This window comes from Mycteria americana, chromosome Z, assembly GCF_035582795.1.
Source record: "Mycteria americana isolate JAX WOST 10 ecotype Jacksonville Zoo and Gardens chromosome Z, USCA_MyAme_1.0, whole genome shotgun sequence".
Lineage (NCBI taxonomy): Eukaryota > Metazoa > Chordata > Aves > Ciconiiformes > Ciconiidae > Mycteria > Mycteria americana.
The window spans coordinates 6,985,177-7,012,215 of NC_134396.1; the positions used below are offsets into that span (position 1 = coordinate 6,985,177).

Sequence of the window (27,039 nt, forward strand, 5' to 3'; positions counted from 1 at the left end):
TAACTGTAGGATATTAGCTATGTCTAACCCTAAGCAAATGCATTTTCCTTTCTTTCATTTCTAGATTATTTGGCAGCAATGTTACTAACTCGTAAAAATCCTTAAACACTTATTACTCAAAAGTTTTAGTAAAACCTAAAAGGAATCAAGATAAGTTAAACTGAATAGCACACCTCTGTGCTACCCATAAACAATATCCCACTACCACAATCGCTTAATTCCAGTATAATACCAACAAAATATCATCAGGACTGTGCTCTCTACATACCCATCTTCATAGTTCCACATAAAAATGTCACTGTCGATGGTCAGCCAAGCTCTGCTGATTTCTGGAAACACTCCCATCATACAATTGCACTGCATATCTGAAGCACTGCTGATGTAAGGATTAAATGCATTTTGGCTAGCAAAGGCAAAAATCCCCTTTGGAGCATTTAAAAAAAAACACATTACTTTATATACAGTAGTACACAAACTATGTACCATAAACATTCAAAGTTCTTCATACAGAAACTAATTCCACCAGCAACTCTACACAAATGGACCTTGTTATCACTTCGAGCCTTACAAAGGGAACATGAACAATATCAAAGTTCATTACTGGAGTCTGACAGAAAGATTGGGGAAGAAGATTATGGAAGAAAAAAGCTCGTTTCTATATGACTTTCACAACCTAACACATTATTTTTCATAAGGATACGTCCAAACTGCTCCACTAGCTCTGGGGGAAGTGGGACTCTGCGGACTGAGCTGATCTCTGGAAGATTAGGTATTGACAGCAAACCTGGTCCTTGCAAAGGATAATCCATATCTGACATACCAGAAACAGTAGGGCTACCTGCAATTAAGAACAAGCAAAAAGATTAGACTTCTTACAAAGAATGAGAAATTTACAAAAAAAGGTTTATATTATCTTTCTCTGTCTTTACCTGATTGTTTCCTAATCTGTGAAATCTAAGTTAGACTACTTGCATTTCCCATTTTACTTCAGATGAATAATACAGGCCTTCAGACTATGCAGAAAAAAATGCCTCGATACTGCAGCAACTTTAAGCATATAAATACTACTACTCACAAGATATGTGTGAACAAAGGTTTCTGTAGGAGCAAGATGATAAGCAATAAATCTAAACCTCAAATCAGACATGAGCAAACAGATTTGCAAACAAACTCTTACAATAACATTTGGACCCCAGCTTACTCTTTACCCCATTTTTACTGTGATACTCTCCAGCCCTTTTTTCACTGTATGGCCAGACATTAAATATGCCATGTGAACAAGCCAGAAGCATATTCCTTCACCTTGAAAAGCTGATCTGTGCTCCTAGTATTAAATTAAAATATCCATATATACCCATTACTTTATGTAATGTGTATCCATGATGCTGCTAGGGCAGTTACACTTTGGCCATGCACATCACATTGTATCATAACAGAAAACAGATACTTTTTGGTTGTATCCTGACACCCGCTAGATATATATTAATTAGGTCATCTACAGCTCTGGAGTGCCTCTTCACAGCCCCCTTTGCAGACAGTTGGCACCAATGAAGTAGGAAATGCTGTCCTGATGTTCTAAGGAGAAAACAAAAGTTTGAGAAGAGGTATACCTTACATCCTAACTACATGTGACAGACAGCTATAGACAAATGAAATCCATTAAAGAGGCTTAAGCAAGATTTCCAGCTGCCTGTAACTTGGGCATGGTGCTGGGCACTCGGTGACCCTAAGAGCATTCTGCAAGAGACTTCCCAACAGACAGAATGGAAAACAAGTGCCATTTTCTTCACCTTGTGGAGGGAAATGGGGTCGAGGAGCCAACCCAAGCCCATTCCTCCTGCAGTGCTCCCTCTGTCACGGAGAGATCCCACACCCACAACTTCCACCCACGCTCCAAAGCATCCACTACACGACTCCCGCCCCAGCCTGAGAAGCCGTCAGACTCGGCCCTGTCGCTGTCCCTGAGAAAGCAAGGCCAGCAGCCGCTGTCCCCGGGGCCTTGCAGGGCGGTAGCCGCCAAGGGGAGGGGGTTGTGCGCTGCTGGCTGCCCGCTGAGGGCCGCCACGCGTGGCCGACCAGGCAGTGCTGGCCAAGGCCGCCCTGCAGGGGGTCGCGGTGCGGCGGGGGCACCGGGACAGCCGAGGCGACAAGGACCGGAGGCAGAGAGCCACCGAGTGCTCCTCACCAGGCGCCGGCACCGCCAGCAGCTCGGACAGGTCCGGGTAGCAGCGATCATCCTGGATCTGCCGGTCGATGATGCGGCCTGCGATCTCCAGCGCCTCCTGCGCGGTGGGCGCCGCGGGGCTCATGGCGGCGGGCATGGCGATGGGGATGGGGCCGGCGATGGGAATGGGGCCGGCGATGGCGGGGCCGGGGCCCGGGCCAGTAGGCGACTGCACGCACGACCAGAAGGCGCGAGCTCTCCACCCGCCGCTCCGCCACCCGCCAAATCCCGGCAAGCCTTGCACGCGTGACGAAGTTCTGCCGCGCCGATTGCCGCTTCCGGGGAGGGATCGAGCGGGAAGGGTAGGGCGGCGGGGAGCGCGAAGGGCCTGCCTGCGGGCCGGGGCCTGTCGGCCTGTCTGAAAGGGGGGTTCAGGGCGGAGGCGACAGACGACGCCTCTTGGGGCTGGGGGTCGAGCGTTGCTGGAGAGGAGCTGCCGAAGCTGGGCAGGCCGTGATGGTCGCGTGGCATCTGCGGCGCCTCACCGAGGGGCCCTGTGGCCCGCAGGGCCGCCGTGCCATCCCAGTGGGCCATCCGAGGGCCAGGCGTGGTCTGTTGTGACGGCCCCCAAAGACACAGGGCGGCCCCGAGGAGAGCAGCGGGCAGCGGTGCCTGTCAGTGCTGCGTGGCCCTGGCTGCTTGTCTGCTTGGCAGTCACTGTAGCTCTTGGGGGACCCCCGTGACAGCCCAGTCAAAGATATTTTATATTGTAAGCCTGATGTGATATTGTGGCAAGACTGTATATGTCATAGTTACTCAAACATACACAGATTTTGTGTGTAGTGATGTAAGCCAAAAGCAGTGACGGGGCTTACCTTTGATGCGCAGTGCCTCTGTTTGGAGCCAAGGTGTGGAGGCAGAGAAAGGCGCCTTTGCACTGCCCTGACTCAGTGTGGCAGCCATATTTCCAGAATTGGGGATAATACATCAACCTGACTCTAGCAGATTGTTAACTTACCAAGGCTGGGCCTCTGTTAAGTGGTGTGTGTGCTCTGGACTGCATAGGCATTCCCAAACAGTTGTAGGAAGTCTCGGGGCTGGGTGAAACATGGATTTCAGGGAATGGGTCTGGTCTGTAAACCACGTTTGCTGCCCTGACTGCACTGAATCCCTGCTCCTGGAGCGGTCCAGCACCTGTTCTGGAGAGCTTCGTCTATGGGAGAGGCACCTGGCATGAGAAAGGAAATCCCCACCGTTCTGCTTTCCAAATGGAGAACCTGAAGTTAAGCTTCAAACACCACAGGGTTCACACGGCAAAGTGGGAAATTCTCCACGTATCTTCTGAAGATTGAGAAGCTGGTGGCCAGTCACTGGTGGGGTTCCCCAGGGCTCAGTTTTAGGGCCAGTGCTCTTTAATGTTTTTATAAATTATCTGGATGCAGGAATTGAATGTGCATTGAATAAGTTTGCTGATGATACTAAACTAGGAGGAGCTGTGGACTCCCTCAAGGGTAGAGAGGCCTTACAGAGAGATGTGCATAGACTAGAGAGCTGGGCAACCACCAACCACAAGAGCAAGTTCAGGATTCTCCACCTGGGATAGGGTAATCCTGGTTATAGATACAAACTGGGGGAGGAGAGGCCAGACAGCAGCCCTGCAGAAAGGGATCTGGGGGTCTGGGTTGATGGCAAGTTGAACACAAGTCAACGGTGTGCCCTGGCAGCCAAAAGGGCCAACGGTGTCCTGGGGCGCATCGAGCATGGCACAGCTAGCCGGTCAAGGGAGGTGACTGTCCCGCTCTGCACTGCACTGGTGCGGCCCCACCTCGAGTACTGTGTGCCGTTTTGGGCACCTCAGTGTAAGAAGGACATCAGACTATTCGAGTGTGTCCAGAGGAGGCAACCAAGATGGTGGAAGGCCTCGAGGTAAGACTTAGGAGGAGCGGCTGAGGTCACTTGGCTTGTTCAGCCTGGAGAAGAGGAGGCTGAGGGGTGCCCTCACGGCAGTCTGCACCTTCCTCGGGGGGCAGCGGAGGGGAGGTGCTGATCTCCTCTCTCTGGTGACCAGCGACAGGACACGAGGAGATGGAGTGGAGCTGTGTGCGGGGAAGCTCAGGTTGGACGTTAGGAAAAGGTTCTTCACTGAGAGGGTGGCTGGTCACTGGAACAGGCTCCCCAGGGAAGTGGTCATGGCTCCAAGCCTCTCAGAGTTCAAGGAACGTCTGCGTGATGGTGTAGTTTTAGGTGGTCCTGCGAGAAGCAGGGAGTTGGACTTGATCATCCTTATGGGTCCCTTCCGACTCGAGATATTCTGTGATTCTGTGAAGGTTCTATGAGGTCGAGGTCTTCCGAGCAGCGACGGGAGAACAGCACAAGGCCGGCGGCTGACCGAGGCCGGCAGATGAAACGGGCCGCGGGCCGCGGGGCGGCGCTGGCGGACAGGCGTCCTCTGGCGCTTCTGGCCGCGCCCGGGCGCTTCCTGCCGGCGCCTGTTGTGGTTCCGGGGCAGCCGCAGCATGGAGCCGGCGGCGGAGGGCGGTGAGCGGCGGGGCGGTGCGGGCCGGGCCCGGCAGAGCCCGCCCCGCGCCCCCGGCTGACCCACCGCGGTTTTCTTTCCCCTGTCCTTGCAGAGGCTGAGATGCTGGGGGGACCCGACCCGGAGCTGGCGGCCACCATGGGCTTCTCCGGCTTCGGTGCGTTGCGATGCGGGCCCGGGGGTGCCGGGCGCCCGGCTGAGGGGCGCAGGGGGCGGGTGCCTGGGGCCGGCGGCCCTTGGTGGGGAGCCTCGGGGGAGGCCGGCGGTTGGAGGTGGAAAGGAAGCGGTCGTGCCTGTCGCCCTCCCGGCGTGGAGCTGCCGGCGTGCCGGTGGCCAGGGTGAGTGTGTGTTCCAGTCTCCTTTTTCTTCGTTTTCAGGGAAGAAAGCTCGGACTTTCGACCTCGAAGCCATGTTTGAGCAAACGAGAAGAACTGCAGTGGAGAGGAGCAGGAAGGTCTTGGGTAAGAAATGCAGTGTAGTCAGCTAATGCCTTTTAAAACGTGTTTTGTTTTTCCGTTTTGGGGTGGTGTTTAAAGTGTCTCAGACTGGCCGTCTAGAGAACAAAAAACAAATGCAGTTTTATCCAAGGAAGACAGTCCTAAACAGCTTGGGCTTGGTAAATAGTGAAGTTATTAATTTATGTATGATGTCTGAGTGTGTAAGAGCAGTGTGCATGTGCAAGGTTCCTGTTGTGAGGCATAGTTTACAGATACAGGAAAAAGGCAAATTGAACACAAGAGGTTTTCCTTTCTTCTTTTACTTAGCTGTGTATTTATTTTGGAAGGGAAGTTGGTACAGACAGCTTTAATCTAGAGAGAAGAGAATAACAAAGAAGAAATGTGTGTCTTACACTGAACAGCAGGTTATATAGCAGCCACAAATTTGTCTCTGTCTTCTGCTGTGGTGGTTTGAGAGTGGGAGGTGGAGAGGATTGTATCTTTTGCTGCCCATATCTAAACACCGTTACAAAGAAGGTCCTTGGGAGACACTCATGTATGTTCTACAAATCCCTTTGCCAGCCAAAATGTTCATGCTTTCTCCCTCTGCCTGGACAATTTGTGCAGAATGTGTGGGGTTTGTTTTTGTTTTGTTTTTTTCATGTGATGCCATCATGGTTGAGCAGCTTCTGTCTTACTAGATTACACTTAATCTGCTCTCTAAAGTGTTGCAGTTCATGAAGTTGGTAGACTCGAAGCCCCTTATCATGAAGAAAGCAATTCTGTATGAAAGAGTGAGATAATTATGATGTTGGTTGTTTTTATTGTTTTGATTCTATACAGAACCACAAGAACAGACATCTGTGGAGACTCATTGACTTTGTGGACTTTAAGACGCTGTGAAATTCAAATATACAAGGAACTTCAAAATTTGATTTGGACCTTTTTTTGTGTTGGCTGAATCTAAACACAACAAAGTGTTTCCATGTTGGAAACCTTTTCATGTGATACTGGTTCAGGTTGAGCTGTCATTCCTTATGAGAGATCATTTGGTTACACTGTGTTTTAGTTTAGGAGGGAAATCCAGTAAGCGATTACAAAAACATAATGTTTTTAAGTCAAGACATCTTGAGCTGCATCTTGAATGTGTCCCCTCCCTTCCCCCCCCCCCCCCCCCCAAAGGTTTCTAGACTTTTACCCATAAAGGAAGTACAACACATTTTGTTGTTTATAAGGTTGATCATTTTATCAAAAATGACAAAGCTTTGTATGTCATTCAGCTATATAACTTAGAAACAAATTCTGGTATTCAGAATATAGTAATTAAAAAGGTATATGTTTTACAGCTTTTTGTGGGGGGTGGGGTAATGTGAGCATTTTATTTTCATATTTCTTAAGATACACCATTGATTTTTAGCTTTTTGCAATACCTATGATAACTTTTGGAAATGTCTTCTCTGCTACCCAAACTGTGGATGAAAAGAACTGAGATGAAAATGTGTTTCCTGGTTCTGTATCTTGCAGGTGTTTGTGTTTCTCTTCAGAGGAAAATGTGTCCTAGCGTTGCTGCAAAACTTGTTTTTCTTTTTAGTTTAGTTAACAAACAGTGAGCAAAAGAAGAAAGTGATGTTTCTTGTATGGCGGGAAAGTAACTTTTCTCTGCTTAATTCAAGTTATTCGAGCACTTCTAGAAATACAGTAGCTGTATCTGTTACCCTGTCGTAGTCCCACCATTCTTATTTATACTTTGAAACGGAAGGTTCTGTTTACTTTGATTTTGTTGCACTGTTCCACAGGGATTCTTTTTCAGTAAGTGAAGTGGGAATAAACTCTTTATACAAACAACCCTTTGTACTTATTTTTTGTAAATCATATTTAGATTTCACTTATTTACACCTGTGTATACTTACGTACTAATTTAGTTCCCTGCGCTATGAAAACTTCAGGAACTCTCTGAAGTAATCATACTGCTTTAGTATAGTGTTGAAAATATTGAAATATCAGCATCCTTATATGATCAACTGATGTTTGACAGTGTGTACAAACTAACAACGGGAAGCTGTCTGCATTTTCCTTGTGACATTTTGTTTTTCTGAGTGATCATTGCAGTAGCTAGCAATGGAAATTTAATTTATATGGAAAAGTAATCTATTTTCAGGTGAAATCCTTTATTTGCTGTTACCCTTTCAAATATTTCATATAGGTCTGAAAATGAAGAAAATTGTTTTATTGTCCTCAGCAAGCCTCTGATTTTATTATTTTCTAAAAGTCTTGATTATTTGTCATTTATGTGCTCTCCGTATTCAGAGGCTCGTGAAAGAGAGAAGGAAGACCAAGCTGAGAAAGAGTTTAGAAGTCCATGCACTGATTCATCAGCTTCAGCATCCAGTGCAACAGGAGCTGGGTCCACATTAACCCAAAGGTACTTGAATATGGTGTGAGACTCCATGTAATGGCTTCCTTATCTGAAGAGGGTTTTTGGTGGGGTGTTTTTTTTTCATTTTGAGAGCATGAGTGTCATTTAACTTGTGTGAACATGTCTGTTATCTGAAGTGTTTCAGTGGAAATACTGATTTTTAATTTTTTAATCTATGCTTTCTTAAATACGTATCAATATTTGTAAATAGACATTACGTATATTTAATAATTAATTTTGCAGTATCCTCCCTAATCCTGTTCAGCATACTTTTTTTTTAAATAACAATGTTGTCATCTGTGAGTTTTTTGAAAACATTAGGCAAATACAATGACTACATGTGCTAACTTAATGAGCAGCTATTGTTCCCACCTGTAGATAGAATATACTGGTTCATGCCTGCTGAAAAAGAAAGCAAAGTAGGTGGAGAGCCTCTGCATGCACATTGTATAGAGTAGTGGTGGATTTGAGAAAGTATTTTGTTTTGACTTCAGTCTGAAATTTGTTCTCAAACTTGCCAACATTTGCTTGTTACTGACAAACAATAAATGCTACTGCTTTGACAGTGTGAATTCTAAAATGCTGGGAAATCAAAAGTAGCTGAAGGTAATGAGGGGCACACAACTCCACTGCATGGCAGGGGTTGCAGAGGTCAGTGCACTGTAAATTTTTAGGTTTCTGTATCTATGGAAGTCTACTAACCCATACAAGACTCTAGTAGACCTATATATATGTGTACCTTATGGGCTGATAGAGTCTATATGTTATACGTTATTATAGGCAAACTTGTGATGTTTCAGACTGTGAACAAATTTCTGTTACAGAATTTACTTTTTACCTGTTGCTCTATGGAAAACTCAAATGAGCCATGAACTGTCACTGAAATAAGTGATTGTACAATATACTACTCTGTAGATCCTCTGTTATGTCTTGTGCATGAGGGAAAAATATTCTGTGCTCCGATTTGCTTTTGATGATCTTGGGTACCTCTGGTGAAATAATGAAGGATCACAAAAGTTTAAATGTAATGTGATTATGTACTGTTTACGAGGGACTTCAACATAAAGAAACAATTAAAACAAATGGTAAGGTGGAAAGCAATCAGATTGTATAGAGCCTTTCCATAATCATCTCATTTCGCTAATGGACTTGACAGAAGAGAGCTCCAAGGACTTTGTGTAAAGGAAGATAACAAATACCTTTTCGTATTCTGAGTTATTAGGTAGCCTCTAGTAACTCACCAGAGTTCTGCTCATATTAAGTTTTCTTTGTTTTTCTTTTTTTGTTTTTACCAAGCATTGAGAAGGGAGGGCATGACATGAAAAGCTCTCCTGGAAGTGTTTTATTTCCTTGTAAAATATGATATGTGGCTTAGTACTTAGTCCTAAAAACAGGAAGCTAGTGAAGGAGAAGGAGACATGGCATTGTGACTCAGCCTTAATTCAGAGGAACAATCCTACAACTGATAATTTAAGTCTGAAACATAGGACTCTCAGTAGTTCTTTTTATAATGTAGATTTTAGTTACTGTAAACTGATCTAATATGTATACCTTGTTCAGTTCTCTGAAAATGGAAACACTTTCCCAAATACTACTTTTTAAAAATTCCAAGTACTTTCAGTTATCATAGTAGTCCTTATACTAATTTTTTAATTGTTAAAAAGGGGTTGGTCACTCCAAAAAGATGTGAAGAACAGCTACTGATATCTTTTTGCTTTTGAGCTACTTTGCTGTAGAGAAATGTTTACAATATTTATGGTACTTATGTATTTATGCATAAGTATAACAATAATGCTTTGTGAAATGGAAGCATCTTCTAGTATATAAAAAGAAAAAACCTGAGAAAATAGAGTGGATGATGTGAGGAGAGTGAACACATGGGGGGGATATGCCCACATACCTGCACAACTCTCAGAATGGTTTTTTTTGTTATTTCCCCTGTCTGTGTGCCATCTGTGCTCTAATGCAGCTTTCTTTTTTTCCTCTTACAGCTCATTTCACTTACTGAGGAGGTGATGAGGGAAAGCAAAAAACAATTCCTTACACTTCCCTGAATCCTGAGAAAGGGGCTGGCAAACTGGTGGTTCTTTTTTTACAGCCTCTGGTAGAGTAAGACTGTAGGCTGAAAGTTGAAGGAAGCGCCACTTGTTTTGTCCTTTCTGTCAGCACCAGTCCCAGTCGCTGTCAGAATGGTAGATGGACTTTTGGTCTGGCTGCATTGGGATGTTCTTACATTTGACTTTCTTCCAGTCAGGACAAAGGATACCAGTAGCTGTAGCTGGAGTACTTGGCTGCCCCTGCCAAGCTTGGAGTGTGGTGAAAAATAGCACTGCATTTCTGGCCATTTATTTCACATGCAGAGTGATTACACTGCCCCTCAAAATACTGAAATGTTTGATTTGATTGATTTATCCATTCCCTAGAGGGAATGATAAGGATAGGTAATTGGAAAGGAAGCCAGGTATTGCTCTTTGGTGTCTATAGAAAGATCTGAAAATCTGGGACTCGAGAATTGGAAAGGCCAGCTTGAATCATTATGTTGTATATATGCTTCTCACTGGCAGCTACACTGTATATTTGGTTTCATTCTAAAACTAATTAAATAGTTTGGCTTTTAGGGAAGAGATATATGGTTTGGTAGTCTGGTAATGCATATCGACTCTTAAAACACAACTCTTTTGCACGTAGTGTTGTAAAGTGGTTAGTTTTGGGGATACCTGACTTCAAGAACTTTGAAGGTCCCAACCTGTTCCTCACATGCTGGAAAAGCTTCCTTTTGGTAAAAGGATATTGATTGCCCCATTGTTGTAGACTAAGAGACGCTTTTTTAATTTGAGTTAGATTTATTAGATAATCATATCCTGATCTAGGTCTTTAAATGTCTCTCATCGCTATGCAAAACAAAGTTTGTATGTAGAGGTAATATCTTTTATTAGGCTAGTAAATATAGTTGGAAAAATTAGACAAGCTTTCAGGCATGCAAACCCTTCTCATCACTGTAACATCTGAGGACCTAATTCATGTTGGTTTTTGTTTGTTTTTATTTCTTCCTAAAACAGAATTTCAATTGCTTATCCAACACAAATATTTGCTGTGTAACCTACTTCATGTACAGCTTCGTGTACAGCTGGTTTGGGGAGCAGAATGGGGCTGCATTCTGTGTCACAATTACATAGTTTAGAACATATTTTCTTAATACTTTATTATGTTCTTAAACTTTTGTGTTTTTATTCTAGTTTTTAAGTGATAACCTAATCTTTAAAAAAACCCCAATACCTCTGTAGTCTTCTTTTTTTTCCTTTGTTAAACTATCTTTTGCAGTCTGCTCATTTAAAAAACTCACATACATGCACTTAAAATATAAGCTCCCAAATCAAGCCTTGCAATTTGAGCTTATCTCACTGAATCTGAAAGGAACATCTGATTTCCATGGCAGGGTATCACTGTGATGGTACACTGTATCTTGTCAAAAGGCAAAGTTTTCTGCTCACCACTTTCAGACCTTCTGCCAGTTAGAATACTGCCTACTTGATAACTACCAGCAGAGGGAGCACATTTATTTGGAATAAACTGAATGAACGTGGACTAAATAGCTCTGCTTACTTTTCACAAATTTTCCAATGCCAAAAATAATGTGTTCACACAACTGATTTGGACAACAGCAAAATGATAATTTAATGTATCTTCTAGAAAACCTAGATTTGTGACAGTATCAAATATCGGTCGAAAGTGCCTGTTTCCCTGTTATTCTTTACCAGCATTATAAAACAAGTGCCGTGCTTTGTGTTCTCACTCTGGTTGTGAGCCTGGGTGATTACTGTGTTGAGTTCCACCCAACCAACAGAGGTGCAGAGCATATGCACAAGCTGCAACTTGAAGCAGAATCTTGAAAATGCTCTGTAACAATATAGTCTGTTGGCTTCTGAGCAATATTGAAATCCATACTAGTGACATGGTACTGTTGTTTTTACAATCCGTCTAACTTTTTCTTTGTTTTATTTGTCCATTTTTTTGAACTGTCTGTCACTATGGTATTCCTTTTTTTAAAGCTTTGTTTATGCTTTCAAGATGATGGTGAGCCTACACTCTGTTAATAAAAATTAGTTTATGTTTTGCTGCTAATTTCAGTGTTTACAAACTTACAACAGTGCTCAACATCTTTTATCTGAAAATTCCTGTGGAAGTGTGGATGTTCTTGAAATAGTAATTTTTAAAATTTTTCCATGCAGAGAGACAGCCTGTAGTGAAAGTGAAGATAGCTCAGATGGAGAGGTAATTGGTCCTTCCATGCAATCCCAGACTTCTGCTCAAGGTCCAGCTGAGGATACTGATGAGGATGATGAAGATGATGAATTCATTGGGCCACCACTTCCACCTGGGTTCAAGGATAGTGATGATGATAATGACAATGATGATACAGAGGAGGAAGACAATGTAAGTATTTTGTTCTTTAATGTTTTAATGCTTTGAGTAGACTCTAATTTGTAACTGTGCTCTTTCCTTTATGATTGAATTTGCAGGTGGGGTATGACTTGTTTGAAATGCAGGGTTTTTTGTGTTTTTTCTAATGATTATTCAACAAATGCAAATAATAGTTTTCATTTAAAAATATCAGGATTTAAAAAAAATGTATGCATGTGAATCTCAAGGGAAATTAATCATCAATTACTATATATTTTTTACTCTTTTTTGTTTTCACATTATGAAAGAATTATATAAATTATATAAATATTTTATATGGTTTGTTTCCCAATGCATGTGTAGAATTTTTTACAGGAAAGAGGAGGTGGAGGTGGGCTTGAACCTAGGGAGAACAATTGTGCCAAAACCCTTCTGAGAAAATGAACTGTAGTAACAGAGGGCTCTTTTTTCTTTTTTCTTTTTGTTTGTTTTGGTTTGTTTTTGTCTAAATAAGTGCCAGACTGGTTTGTTAGAGTGAATATATATTGTCTTTTCTATCTGTGCTAAAAGCATGAAAACCCGTAACAGCCTAACTTAGGTATCACAGATATTCAGTTGACAAGTCTCTCTCTCTTTAGTTAAAAGTTTAATGGTTTGATGTTCATTCTCCAAAACTTCCCAGATTGAATACTTTGTGGCAGTGGATTTTGTATGATGGTTTCAATGTTGTTTTGTAGCAACAACGTCCTGTAAAAACAGCCTTACTTACACTGTTTCGAACCATTGGGTAGCAGAAGAAAACTGTATGTCCTGTTACACAAATATAAACCTAATCCTAAAAACCAAACTCCCAGGTGTTTCAAGGGTTTCTTGCCAATTCCTCTTCAGTTTTGACTAGGTGTTCCGTTTGTTTGTTTGTTTCCTATAAAATACCTTGCATCTTGTGAACTTTAAAACAAAAGTTTAGACTACTCACTTAAAATGAGTGAGAAGAACTTCTTAGGAAATGACATAACTGATTTTTAGGGTGAGCCTGGCCTTGTATGATGACAATTTTTTGTTTTTGTTTTTGTTTTTTTTTCCAGGGGATAGGTGGTGGGAAATTCTGATGCCTTAGGGTTTTTTGTTACTTTGTCTGATCTGCTTGATTCACTGTTGCCTATGGATTTTGTTAATTACCAAACTGTATGTTCTAGTGCCATATCTCCTATGATGATCTCATCTGTATGCCACACATGGCTTGTTCTGCCTTAGGCAACCAACTGCAGATAAATCCCAAACTTTCCTTGAGAATGTTGTAAGCCTTAAGTTAACTTATGACTTTAGTATTGATCTGTATCAGGAATTCTCTTTTAACTTTTAGATGTTATGGCACTGTGGATTGAGTCCGTATTCCTGAGGGTGTCATAGACTCAGCAGATTTCAGTTGCTGTGGATCATGTCATATTGAAGTCACTGCTTCTTTTCTGCCAATTTTTAGCTGTTCTCCCATCTCAGGTCTGCTTGTTCATACTTTTTCAACTCATAATAAAATCTTAAAATACAGTGCTTTATTAAGAAATTTTATCAAATGTTAATCTCTCCAATGGATAATCAGATTAATAGTTCCTGTCTTGAAAAGTACTTACATTTATTGATGCTGAAAGAAACATTTGGTCTTCTTAATTTTTAAATACTTCTCAGCCTATTTCAGTATCATCCAGAGTGTTAGTGTGGATACAGATTGTGGTGAACCTGAATGCTTGTAATTTGGAAAAAACTCATAACATATTACAGAAAGAACAACAACTTCTGAAAGTACCTATTAACAGCTGCTGGCTTTGTGCATGTATGTAATAGGAAGTGGTAAATCTCAAAAAATGCATGCTTGTTCTGCGCAGGTGTTTTGTCCTTTCTTTGGGGTCTTATAAGAATGCCCTTCTAAATCACAGCTCTCCCTAGCTGTCCCCATTTCTCTTCCCCGAAAAAAACAATCTTTTGCTCTGCTGTCAGCACTTCTGAAGCTTATAACTGCCTTATAGTACTGAATAATTGAAGCCACACAGAGAGAAAAAAATAGGCTTGGGAATCAAGTCCCGCCAGGTATCTTTAATCTTTCGGAGAGTAAAAGTTCTCCAGGATGCTCAAAGGATTTCAGTATATATGACACTAAAATAAAACAGTGTAAACTTGAAATCATGCTATATCCTGACAACTAAACCCAAGGTTAAGCCTCATGTCTGCTAATATTTCATTGAAGTATTGCACAAAACTTTGCATCAGAAATCTCTTGTAGCTATTCATCCTGATCTTTTCTACACAGACTTTACTGTTCATTGCTTGGGTTCTATGTTATGTCCTTACTTTTCTTAAACAACAGAGATTTGAAAACACCAGAACTGTAGGCAGCAGTTGTCTTACAGGAAAAAAAAAAAAAGGAAGTTATATTTCTGTGGAATGCCTTCTTGTCGGGTTTTAAGGAATTAAGTTGATTTGTAAACTGAGTATGTCCAGATCGTTCTTCCTAATAATTAAGAGAATTTTGCATGCATTGGAAAATCATAGAGAATTCTGCTTAAAAACCACACTTATCAGATTAGCTAAATAATGGTCGTTCATCTTGTATACCTAAATTTTTCCTGTAGCTCATGCCAGAAATTACTTGCGTTTTCTTTTGCAAATGAGAATTGATACAAGTAGCTTGTGGTTTGACCATAATTTTGTTGCAGGACTGGATTAAAATTTGGGAAAACTTTTCCTCTGATTCCATGGTCTGTTAGAGACATCATTTTCTGTGGTTAGCAAAAATCATTACATATTTACCCTGCTGTAATTCCATACTGAAGTAAAATATGTATATACCTGTCAATTAAGTGTGTTGGCAATGGTCTTACCTACTTATACTGAAATAGCAAAATTAGTTGGTTGTGTCAAAGAAAGTTTCACCACACTGGTGGTAAGTAAGCTATAACGGAAATACAGTAAATATTCAACATCTGTTTTATTGCATCATCACTGGAAGGCTGGCATTGTTTGACATCTCTTTTGTTGAGTAATTTTAGTTGAGTAATTTTATTAGGTTTACATGACTCAGGAGTCCTATACATACTACTGTTCCAGTTTATGGTATAATCATCTTCATCTCAGTAGCAAGTCCTATATGGATTCCTAAATGTAATCATGTTCAAACTATAGATTAGTGCCAAATTGTAGCTGACTCCTTCATTTATTCATATTTATGGAATAAATGAGGTCTTGCAGGAGAAAGTAACTAAATGCTGAGCACTCATTTACGTAGCGTAGCAGTGTGGGAGAACAGTATTATTTAATAATTGAGAAACTGCAGGAAGATGCATAACATATCTTAAGTGGTAAAACTGTGTATTTTTGGAGGCAACAAGTATGTTCCACAGAACAGGGTAAGACTTTTAGTAGTAGAGATAGCTTACGAAGAGAAGAGGGGGTTATCAGCGATGTAATAGAAAATATTTATTTCTTTTTAATCCCTCTGTGCTGTAGTGTGCTGTGTACCTATTTTCTGCTGTCTTGCATCAAAGATAGCTGCACCTTACTAGGGCTTTGTGCACTGAAATCTCTAAAAGGCAGTCTATTATAAATAACTTCGGAAAAACCAGCTGGATTGTTACTTTAACTTGATGTCTGTCATGTGCCAATCAGATATGGATTTTTAAAAAAATTTTCATATAATTGCTTTTATGCCTGTCAGACTTATGGATTCTGAGCACCAAATAGAATTTATTTTCATTCTCTCTCTCCAAAGGGCAGTGGGCATCTTGTTTAGCAAAATTTTTGCTTTAGTTCTGTAAACTTATGTAGAAAGCCAAAGGGAAAGCAATGTGTGGAAACAGCTGATTTTACTTCAACCTGTCTTTCTCAGTAGTTGCTTTGTTTGCTGGTTGGCTGAATTTCTAGCAAGATTGTGGTATTAATTTTTTATTTATATGTATTTGAATAATGCTACAACTGGCTCGATAAAGTGGAGTTGCTGGAAACCAGAGTTAAAAGACTCCAATGAAAAGTTTCAGACAGAAAGGTAACTTGCAGACTGGTGTGATTTAAGTTTGTCTGAACTTAAGACAATAGGTTACAAAACAGTCTAGAATAGATTTGGTTGAGAATAAGCAGAGCAGCAGAAATATGAGACTTGTGGGTTTTCAGTCTAAACAGTTAATTTATAACTGGGAAGATTTTGTGTCAGCGTGGATGCCAGAGGCCTTTGGGGTCTAGAGCCTCCTGTTACTGCTGCTCATGAACTCAGTTATTTTCTTTCCTGTGAAGGGAATAAGGAAGCAGCTGTGCTTTCCTGATTTCCTGTTGATCGATTGGTGATCACAGTATGATCCTGTGAGCCCCAAGGAAGGCAGGTGTTGCTGTTATGAGAACTCTGTGATTCCTTTTTCTTGCTTATACATCAGGCTGTGGTTGGTACACATGGGGGCAGAACTGGGAGAGGAGAAATGGAAAGCTCAATTGAATAACTCTTTTGTTTTGTTTCCAGATGTACTGTGAGACTGTCTCTCTTTTGTTACCATATTTTGCTGCTGAAATAACTTCTTTAAAACACAAGTATCTATATTTTTGACCCTGAAGGAAACAAATTTTTTTTTAATAGTTATATGAGTTGCAGTTCTCTAATCTGAAGTCTTGTGAACTTTGTATAACAGATAAAATGCATCAAAATACTGGCTTCGCCCTGGTAGCTTGCCACCATCTCTCAAACCTGACTTTAGTTGTGGTTTTTATATAGGAGCATTGTTTTTCCACCATTGCTTGTTCAGTTGTTTTTGCTTTCTTATGAGAGACTGTCAGTAGAGCCATTTGTCAAAATTGCTTACTATGAGGTAGCAACATTTGAGTCTAGGGTTGGCCCAGCACTGCCCAGGTCACATAGGGTATTTTACTGAATAATCATCAGATGGAAGGAGTAGCTGGTGGTTATTATCTTTGATGGGAATTTTTCATACCTTATTGGTGCTTTTATAGGAAAATGAATAATGGCAGTTAATTGCTGAATGTTTTGAATTAGCACTGTTTTTGAGTATTACACATTTCTGTAATTTACATTTACATGTGACAGAAATGGAACATGAATCTTTGCGGAGAGCCATAGATGTTGTATTACATACATGAATTCTGACTTGAGTTACTCTTTTCTCTGAATTTATGTGAGTTCATTTTATATACTCAAGTCTTTGTGGTAGCTGTTGTATAGCATTTTTCTGTGTTTGATTAAATTCTGTGTTAATACTGGTAGTTACATTTAACAAATAAGTATTTAGATTTAATGACTTATTTAGTATAATTGACCTCCATTCATGCCAGAAGTGATGATTCTTAACAAGGTACACAATACGCTTGTAAGTACTTACACAAATATTTTACAGTGCTTGTTTTGTAGTAGTGTAAGGAATACTGCTATATCAAGTATATTTTAAGGACAATAGGTACACTTCGTATCAATTCCCTCTGATATTTTCCTTTTGTTATAGTTTTCCTTTTTATTTGAAAGACTTGCATTAATTTGTGGAGTGCGGAAAATGAGAAGAAGAGTTGTCTATTTGAATTGTGATCAGTGGTTTTCCGTAGTGCGTTTTCTCCTAATGGTGTAAAAACCTGGTTGGATTGTCAGTGCCAGTTTTTCACATGGTTGTAAGCTGAGAGGGGGAGGGAGGAAGCAGAACAGCTCCTGTAGTCTGAAGCTTTTCAGGTTTGGTTTCTATCCTGAAAAGTATGCCTTTCTGGAAAACATGAAGAATATCTTTTTGCTTCCAAGCAGGGATGTTCTGAAAGAGAAAATGGCTTGTTTTTCAGAGGGCAGATTCTTAGTGAGGGCAGTATTTCATGTGGTAAATTTTGAGGTTGGGAGATAGAGTACTTTACGAGCTTTTTTGCACTGGCAAGGTGCACTGGGTGTGTATCTGGTGTTTGTGCAATCAAAATAAAATCTGGCTGGAGGGGGACAGGAGACTAGCCAAAGCAGTCATGTTAGGGTTGGTGGGTGGACAGCTTTAAATCTGGGACATAAGCATTTTTCAAGGTAATGGATGACATCTATCAAAAGACATTAGTAAGAGATTCTTTATTTAGTAAGAGCGTATTTATTGATGTTTTCTTCTCCATGTCATTAGAAAATGTGCTGAGATCTTTAACAGAACTTAATGGAGTGCTAGCATCTTGTGACGCTTTTCCTCACATGAAGGAACAGGTATAGAGGTGGTTGTTGGAAGAATTCGCCAGATGGATTTGCAAGGCTTTATCTTCTGTCTGGAGCTTAGTTACAGTTGATTCTTCTTTGGAATGGAGAACCATTTCTCCCTGTAGTACCAAAGGGATACTAATCATGTTGTAATTATGTCCCTGAAACAAGTACAGCCTTGGGCCTCTCCAAGGCTGTACTCTGATTTGGGCATATTTCCAAAATGATAGTGTAGCCATATTCCAAGTTTTAGAATTGTTTTGAGACACTTTTAAATTTTTGCAGAAGTTTAACAGGACATACCAGTAATACTTATTTGTTCGGAGTGGAAGAAAGCCATTTCCTGCTGATTTAGATGGAGAATTTAAGTAGACTGTAATTGTCCCAATTAGAATTTGGCTATGATACCAGGCTAAAAATCACAGTGTTGTAAAAAATAAGTAAGTGTTATGGGAATTTTTAGTTGTCCTAGGGAATTATAACATTTAGGATGAGGATTTTCTGTCCTGGTAACTGCTGAATCTTATTTATGCAGTCATGTTTCATCTTGTCTAAAGAAGAAAAAGTGAAGTAAGCTCAAAAAAGCAATTTTTGTGTGCACAATAGAGTCAGAAAAGTGGGTTTGAGGATGGGAGGCATTATTTTTGAACTACTTCTAGTCATTGATATGTTGATGAAAAATAGGTAGCAATTACCATTGCCTTCAGTTTCCTTTTGTGTTACCTTCCTATATAATCAGGAGGAAAATACTTTTGTCATATATGTGCATAATATGTTCTTAGGTCTTGACAGTATTTCTGCTGTAAAAACCAGGAAGATGTATTTTCTTTACTGAATTTGGAACAAGTCATGGAATTTTTGTTAAGGAACATTGATGTGGTAACTGGTGTTGCAAAGAATGAGAAAGATTATCTCAAAAGCGAGTTAGGAAGGATTTGCAAGCTTCAGAAAAATTAAAGCAAAATCAACCCTGTAAATTTGTATAATGAAGCTCAGTGTAAGAATGTGAGAGAATTAGTCAGAAGCTGCAAGGGAAGGAATACTTAACATAAGAAACTGGGAGCATCATATGGATAATGTACAGGAGGAAGCTAACAGGGTAATTCTCTTTGGGAATGTTTGTCTTTCATAAAAAGGCATGGGGTCTTTGCTCCTCTCTCCTCCAACCCAATGCCCCAGAGTTTGTGTTTACCAGTTATCCCCAGAGAAAATGAATGTACTTATAAGATCTCTATTTATCAGTTCTGCAGAGCATACATAGTAGGGCCAAGACTTCTGTGCAGTATCTCATGCCATGCCTTTTTGGTGGCATGATGCTGGTTTTAATTCATTCATAATATTACTGAATATGGGAAGTTTTAGAATGTTCCTCTACAGATAGATACTTAGTCCTTTGAATTTGTTTCCAGAAATATTTTGTGAAAACATTAATAGGCATATATTTGTTGACTTTAAAGGTAGTTAAAAATCAGGGAGAGGTGACTTTCGTAGTATTAAATAAAATGTGATATAGAACATAATTATTGTTACTATTGTCCTTCTTAATGAAGTTTAGAGATCTTCTTAAGTTGTGTTTTTACTCTTTGCCAGCTCCTTTAGAGACTCTTTATCGGGTCAGCCTGACCTGATGGAGCCTGTAGAAAGCTTTAGGAGCTGCTGGTACCACTTCTGTATTTGGAAAGGGGACTGGTAAGAGTGATGCAAAGTGTTCTTCATGTCTGGGCCAGATATACTGTGGCTGTAGAGCTCCCATGCTTGAAACACGGGATCCTCATGCTCATCTCTCCTGAGACCCTTGGTTTCTTTATAGCCAGAAGATTTTGTGGAAGGTTATGTCCTCTACTGTCCCTTTTTTTTTTTTCTGTCAGGTATGTTTGAGGCATGGGTAACCTCAAGGCTGTACAGTTCTGTGACCTACCTCTTAAGAAAAAAAATTCTAAATCTTTCTAAGCACATATTCTATATGTGTGTATCAGTCACAAGACTGTACTTTTGATATAGTATTATTTAACAAGAATATGTAGTTGGAAATGTTAGGAAATTCCATTGATGCAATGGTATATGAACATCTGATCCTAAATATTACTTTCTTTACTTCCAGGAGAGCTGGGATCTTTAGAGGTGAAGAGACTGAAATGAGTTTACTCTTTGAGAACCTAAAACGCTTACACAGTCAAAAGTGGTGACTACCTTCTTACATGATGCTTTTGTTGGCAATTGCAACAATTATAAAGAAGCACAAATAGTATATTGTTTCTATCAGTGTTAGAATATACAAAATATTTCTAAATTTGGAGAGGGCGCTAATAGTGATACTAACACTGTATTCAACGCTTGGTATCGCTGTGGAATACATAAACGGAAGATAGGTTTTCTTTGTATCTGGCATGTGAATGTTATCTTTTCTGAAAAAGTTGTTTATGCTCTAAACAGAATAATAAGAAATAGAGGTATAGAGAACTCTTGCTTGAATGAAGAGGAAAATAAAGTGAATGATAACAAGTATTTGAAGTATTTATGGTAGGGATGATTAAATAATTTAGAACGGCTATATTTGAAGGAAGAGTGTAAGTGACATGTAGTTACATTTCCTTTCCAAGACAAGTCTTCACAGGATTTTTGATTAACAAATGATTTATGTTAAACTGTTGGAACTGTGGACTGCTCCAGTGGTATCCTTGGAGAGCAATTTTGTTGACTCTTGGAATGTCTGCTGTTTGTTTAAAAGATGGCTTTGGATTTTTATGAATGTGAGACTACCACATGTAATGTTTTACAACTGCTGCAATGGCATCTCTTATTTGCAGGTGGGCACTTAGCAGTATACAGGGACACTATACATACTTGATGCTAACATTACCCAGATCACACAGCAATCATAGTGAACTTCCTTCCTTTACTCCTTATCTTTTTTACTATTTTAATACCTAATACAATTATTTTCAAATTATTAGGATCTTGAATAGTGTTTTGCTGAGTTACCTTGTCTACTATTTATAAATGTTTATTCGATGCATCATTGTAATTGGGGATTGATAAATGTTCATATAACCAAATGTTATGGGAATATGTTACAAAATTTTTCTGATTTCCTTTCATAAACCAAAAGAATTACTTTCTCCAGAGGAACTGAAGAATCATAAAGAATCATTCATATGAATTTTTATTAACCATCCTTTTTCAGGGTACAGTCCTGAGGCTTTTGAAATGTTTAAAGCTCTTAGTTGGATTCCAGTGAGTGCACTTGTTGCTTTTTTGTAAACTATTTATTCTTTTATTCTACTAGAAGTATTTTATTTTAATTTTGAAAATTATCAGTTTTACGTCTATTGTTTTTGTAGAAAAACTTTTTGAAATGTCGCAAAGAATACCTACTTAATGAGAGATAAGATAGAAGAAAACTGAAAAAGAAGCCTTTAAGATCTTATGGCTATTTATATGAGGACCCTAATGTCGTTTGAAAAGTCAGGCGAGTTAGACGTAACATTTGGTTTTCAAGTAAAACATTACTTTGTAAAGTAGAAGTTATTTTCACATCATAAGCATCATGTGCAAGAATAGTGAAAAGGTGATAAATTATGTAACCTTTACTTCCCACTATGAAAAAAATAGTTCAGACAGGACCTTTATGCAGTAGGGGTAAGGAGCCTTCTGTTCAGTTTTCTAAGTACAAATAGCTAATAAATACCTGTCTCATGCAGCTCAGGTTCATTATTTAAGGTTGGAGGATTAGATTGTTTTCTGTGTAAATACTTGTGTTGACTTCAGTGGGACTGCAGACATGGACTTCCAGTTTTGTAAGTGGGACTAAGTATGCGTAATCAGTGGAACTACCAGCATTGTACCTTTGCTTTTAGAATATTGTTAAGACAGAAGATACAGACAAAATGTAGTTTGCTACTAACAGAAATAAGGTGATTTGTGACTTCCATTTTTATTTCCAGGTTTAATTAATTTACCAGTGTTTAGTAAATAAAAATGTACAGTATTTTGCAGCAAAGTGTGCTCTCAAGGTGTAAATAGGAGCTCATGGAACTGAGCAGTCTTCTATGTGTCTGTGTGAGAGCAGTGATGGACTCCCAAAATAACCACTTTGCATTCTGGGCAGCTTAGGGTAGCACTGACCTCCGCACAGGCTAGCTGCAAAGGGAGTGTGCTGCAGGAGGTGTGGGCAGGTTGTTCATTTTCTGCTGTTGCATCTGCATTGTGGTTTATACATGAGTTACCTAGCTGATACACAAGTTTGAGTTTGTCTATGTGAGATGCAGTCATTGTTTGACTTAAAAAAGTTTCCTATTCCTTTGATAAACCTTAACCGAAATATTGCCACCTAACATCAATATTCTTTTTTTTGTTTTCCTTCCCCAAAATTGCACTAGGGGGCACTGAAAACATCTTAGATGCATACCAGCCTTCCTGGAACTTCTATTTGTCTTGCATAGTTTCTACAACCCTCTTTAGCAACTAGCTTGGAACCAGTTTTCAGAGCAAATAGTACTATGTAAAGATTTTGATTGGGGTTATTTAGATAGGTGGAATTCATTGCAGTGAGCACGTGTACATTCTCATGTGATGAAACGCAAGGTCTTAAATAAGGGTTGGACTCAGTCATGGTGGCCCCTTTACAGTACAGAGGCCCCTTAGGTCATCTTTCATATAATAATGAGTATGAATGCAGGAAACAAATCCTAGAAGAGCTATAGAAATTAGGAATAGAACGTACTTTTTTATACATGACCAAAACTTTTGTCCCAGAAAAAACAGTTTTGAAGAGTTAAAATACTCAATTAATTAATTCAAATCATATCTGGAATGAAAGCAAAAGCTAGAGTTCTCACTAGTATGCCAGTTGTTTGCATGGAAGTGGTAGAAAGCTTGGCTTTTTTTTCAGTCAAATATTTCACAAATATCACAATATAGGTGATATCTCCCTATCATTTAATGTATGGTGTGTATTTGTAGATTAATTCAGGTGTCAGAAAGAGCTGAGAACCTTTATTAGAGTTGCAATGTCCTATGAATTATGACAATTTTTATATTAACGTCTGCCTCTACTAGCTTACAGGAATTAGCTATTCCTATCATGTGGAACCAGGCAAACCATGGGACTTAATGCTTTTTTTTTAATTTAAAGAGGGAAACAAAAAAAAAATTTCTCTGTTATACGTATAGCCTTTTTCTTTTTTCCCTCCTTTTAAAAAATAGAATTGTCAACTTTGGAAGATTAGTTGGAGGATGGAGAAGTTACTTAGGATTTATGCAGCAGCTTGCATCTTTTAAAGGGGTGGGAAAATAGAGCTGAATTTTTAACAGAGACTTCTCATGTCCAATTTCTTTTTCTTTTATTTCAATTTATTAAACAAAGAATGAAAGATATTTTGATTGAGTTTGACCATATAGCTTTTGCATATTGGAGTACTTCATTCTTCAGGCCTTTCCTTGTATAGGAGGAAAAATCTGTCCTGTGGCCAAAATGTAGTCAGTCTCTGTGACACCAAGTATGTAGGTAATAAGGTGTGTGTGACTATTGTGTAAGTGGATGTAAAGTATGTAAAGTGGATCAGGCCCACAGACTGCATCTTATCCAGTGCTATATTAGAAAACAAACTGAGAGACGCGGGCCAGAACAGGACACCCTTCTTTTCCAGGTTTAACCAGGTGACTACGACTTACTCACCATGTTCACTGTTTACCTGTTGGGTCTTGTGAAAACAATGATGATGCGAAATCTCCAGAGTTTCAGGGCAAACAAAATCTTGTGTCAGGACAAATGCAAGCACAGTAAAAAAGGGTCTGAAAGTAGTACACTTTTGCTGCTGTGTTCTGTGACTTGTCACTTTCTTATTAGTCAAAGTTAATTAGAGGGACTTAAAGCCTCCTTGACCCTTCAGTGTACAACTGTGCTAGTTCATGCCTGGTTTGAAATAGCAGAAATGAAAGTAATAAAAGACTTGAGTTTTCTTGGAATATGTAGAGATTAGCTGCTTATTTTGTTGTTAGTCATTGTCTCCAAAAGACAACTACCAAAAAATGGGTGACATTTTCTGCATGTTATTGAGCCTTCATCTCTGGGCCTATTTTGAAGCCTGCCTTTACATTTACTGCGGGTTGAGTAGAGTAAATGTCTTGCTTGCAAATATTACGGTTGTGCTACACACGTGCAGACACAAAGCAAATTTTGTAAAAATGCTGGGTTGACAGGACTGAAAGAGCTGATTTAGGAGTAAAAGGTCAGATTTCATTCAAAAAATAAACTATCCATAAATGTGATGGCTGGTGCAGATGGTTCAATTGAAAAGGCAACTCATGTCAGCATTAGATTTCAAGATGAATTTGCAATTCTTTGGAAGAGGTGAACTCTCATTCTTCATATTGGGAATATTCTAAGCAGAAGGGGAAAACAGTGATTAATTCTTAAACTTTTGAACTACATCTGAATGGCAACAATTATGGCACCTGAAACAATTCTTCAGCCTTTCAGAATTTTAGTGCACAATTTTCAACATTTTGGTTAAGATATAATGTAACATAGATCTATATATATCGATAACTTGCTAGACTTCACTTAGAATATAAATTGGGGTGAAAAGAATCATAGCTCATAGAATAATTACTATTTCTTTCTCAAGTTGGTAATCTTCCAAGTTTCATGCATTATCTGGATTTATAGGGATTTATCTGCCTTTTTCTGATCAACCTGTTACTTAGGGTGTCTTGGAACATGCTGTTCTCTGCAAAGAAAGCAAACTTACGTGTTGGGCTGTGACCACATGTGTAGGGATCAGCTGGCTTTCAGTGCTTTTCAGTACAAATAGTCAGTGTATGTCTCTTGCAAAGTGAATGCCATGACGTAACTGCTCTTGTTGTCTTAAATATAAGAATAAACATATTTCTCAGTGACATTCCTTCTTTAAGTACATTAATGGTATTACTACCTTTTCTACTGAGTATCAAAAATACAGGAATGGAAATTCAAAGGAAAAAATAACTAGCTTAATCATCCTCAGTGTCTACAGATTGCACATATCTATTTTACAAGACTACTGTGACACAGAGTGCTGAATCATTTTAAAGACAACCCCTTCTTGTTCTACAGTTTAAGTCTTGGTCTTTGTGAGCATTCTGTGCCTTAAGACTATCTAAAAAATAAATTGGTTTTTAACTCCATTAATTTTTCCTGTGGAAAATATTAAAATTCTGGAGAAGGTGTAAAATCCCGTGTGCTAGTTGCTTTTTTATATCACTTGTGTATTCTTTGTATGTTTACTTTTGCTCAGGTTTTCCCTGACTCGTTTGGATGGCATACATGGGTGCGCAGGCACATGAGGTGAAATGTTGGGTCACATAGAAGTGTGTGATAATTTTGTGACTGACTTCAGTGGATAGAAGTATGTGTGTCATCCAAAATTAAATCCTAGAAATAACAATGCCAGAGTAAACCTCACAGTATATCTCCATAGAAAATAGTTTAAAAATTCTGACATGGATCTCTTTTCTGCCAATGATACAGTAACTTGCTTTAATGACTTCATTTGTTTTAACTTGGAATTTATTACCTTTCTTTCCGCAGAGTCCTTCAGAGTTGTTTCTCTCTTCTGTGATTAAATGCTGTCTTATCTAGCAGTTTCTTTGGTGAGGGCAGCCAGTTGTTTTGGGGCTTTTGTTTTGGTTTGTTTGTCTGCAACAGACCTGTACTATGTTGTAACTGATATTTCTTCCTACGGTGCCTTGTCGGGATCAGGCACCCTGTTGATCCTCTGTGTCCCCTTCCTGCTTGTATCCCTATCTCTGGTGACTCCATGTCATATTTTTGTCCTTTCTGAAAAGGAATCTCTGAAAAATAGGTTTTTAATATACCAAATAAATGTTTATATTTGTATTGTGATAGTGCAAGCCTTAAGTAATAGGGTAGCAAAAGATGTTTCTGCATTTAACAGATGCAATTTTAAGGGCAGATTCTTTCAATTATCTCTAAATTAATGGTATAAATAGTACCAAGTTTAGTCCAGTTGCTGTCCATAAAATATTTTTCTTAGGGAAGGCAATTAGGATTGATGAATTTTGATGAATAGGCAGTGAATTTATGAGAAGGCCCAATGGTAGTTTTCTGTGATTTCCCAAAGTCTTGTAGTCCAAATAAGAAACTGCAATCAATGTTTGAATGCAGAATGAGCAGTAGTCAACTAATGCACTGCATTTTCAGCAAAAATATTAACTCCCCAGAGCAAGATGAATGTCTCTAAATCTAAATTAGTTATAACTATGCAATTTATAATGCTATTTTAAATGAGCATCTGCCCAAATCACAATAGTTATGAAAACTAGTTCTATCCTGTCAAAAAATAATAGTTGTCAGCTGTAGTTTAATTCTATCTAGTTTAATGCAATTCCCATTAGTTTACCTCTTGGGAGTTGTTTCATAGTATAGGAACTAATGGAAGCTGCAACCCTGTCTGATTCTTTTAGGGAGTAACCTCATGATGGACTCTGCAACCAAGTTTGAGTGGGTGGCAGAATATCATAGAAATTACCCAGCTTCTCTGGCTGATTAGGAGAAAATTTTGTGTCTAGCTGCATCTTGAAGTACTGTATATAGTCAGATTTATGATAGCAGACCTTTTATAATATGGATCAGACACAGCAGTTAAATGATACAGAGGTGAATTAGGCAGATAAGAATCAGTAATATGAGAAAACAACAGTATAGTAAGTCAGTGGGGTAAGAACAGAGTGTGGATCCTCTGCTGTTTGTGAGGGAGGGAAGTGTCAGAAGAAGGGTTAGTATTACACTAAGTATTACTCCGAAAAGTATGGAGAAAAAAAAAAATAATGAAAATGTGGGTTTGCAGAGATTCATGTTTCCTTCTGGCGGTTATGTATGTATCAAAC

The 27,039-nt window shown here is 39.3% G+C and overlaps 2 protein-coding genes across 3 annotated transcripts in view; one reads left to right on the plus strand and one right to left on the minus strand.

Moving 5' to 3' along the window:
- Positions 1 to 2,470, minus strand: part of NUP155 (nucleoporin 155) — a 34,615-nt gene extending 32,145 nt beyond the window's left edge. Inside the window, exons 1-3 of the mRNA XM_075526437.1 lie at positions 2,186 to 2,470; positions 701 to 838; positions 269 to 365 (exon numbers count right to left, since the gene is read on the minus strand). Of these exons, the coding sequence (XP_075382552.1) occupies positions 269 to 365; positions 701 to 838; positions 2,186 to 2,321 (371 nt within the window). The 5' untranslated portion in view covers positions 2,322 to 2,470. The remainder of the gene's footprint in view (positions 1 to 268; positions 366 to 700; positions 839 to 2,185) is intronic.
- Positions 2,471 to 4,576: 2,106 nt separating this feature from the next.
- Positions 4,577 to 27,039, plus strand: part of WDR70 (WD repeat domain 70) — a 140,172-nt gene continuing 117,709 nt past the window's right edge. The window contains exons 1-5 of one of the 2 annotated variants that reach the window (XM_075526438.1): positions 4,577 to 4,702; positions 4,795 to 4,857; positions 5,078 to 5,161; positions 7,445 to 7,559; positions 11,783 to 11,987. In XM_075526438.1, the coding sequence (XP_075382553.1) occupies positions 4,681 to 4,702; positions 4,795 to 4,857; positions 5,078 to 5,161; positions 7,445 to 7,559; positions 11,783 to 11,987 (489 nt within the window). In that variant the 5' untranslated portion in view covers positions 4,577 to 4,680. Of the gene's footprint in view, positions 4,703 to 4,794; positions 4,858 to 5,077; positions 5,162 to 7,444; positions 7,560 to 11,782; positions 11,988 to 27,039 lie in introns of those variants that run through there. The other variant, XM_075526439.1, reaches the window with a different exon arrangement.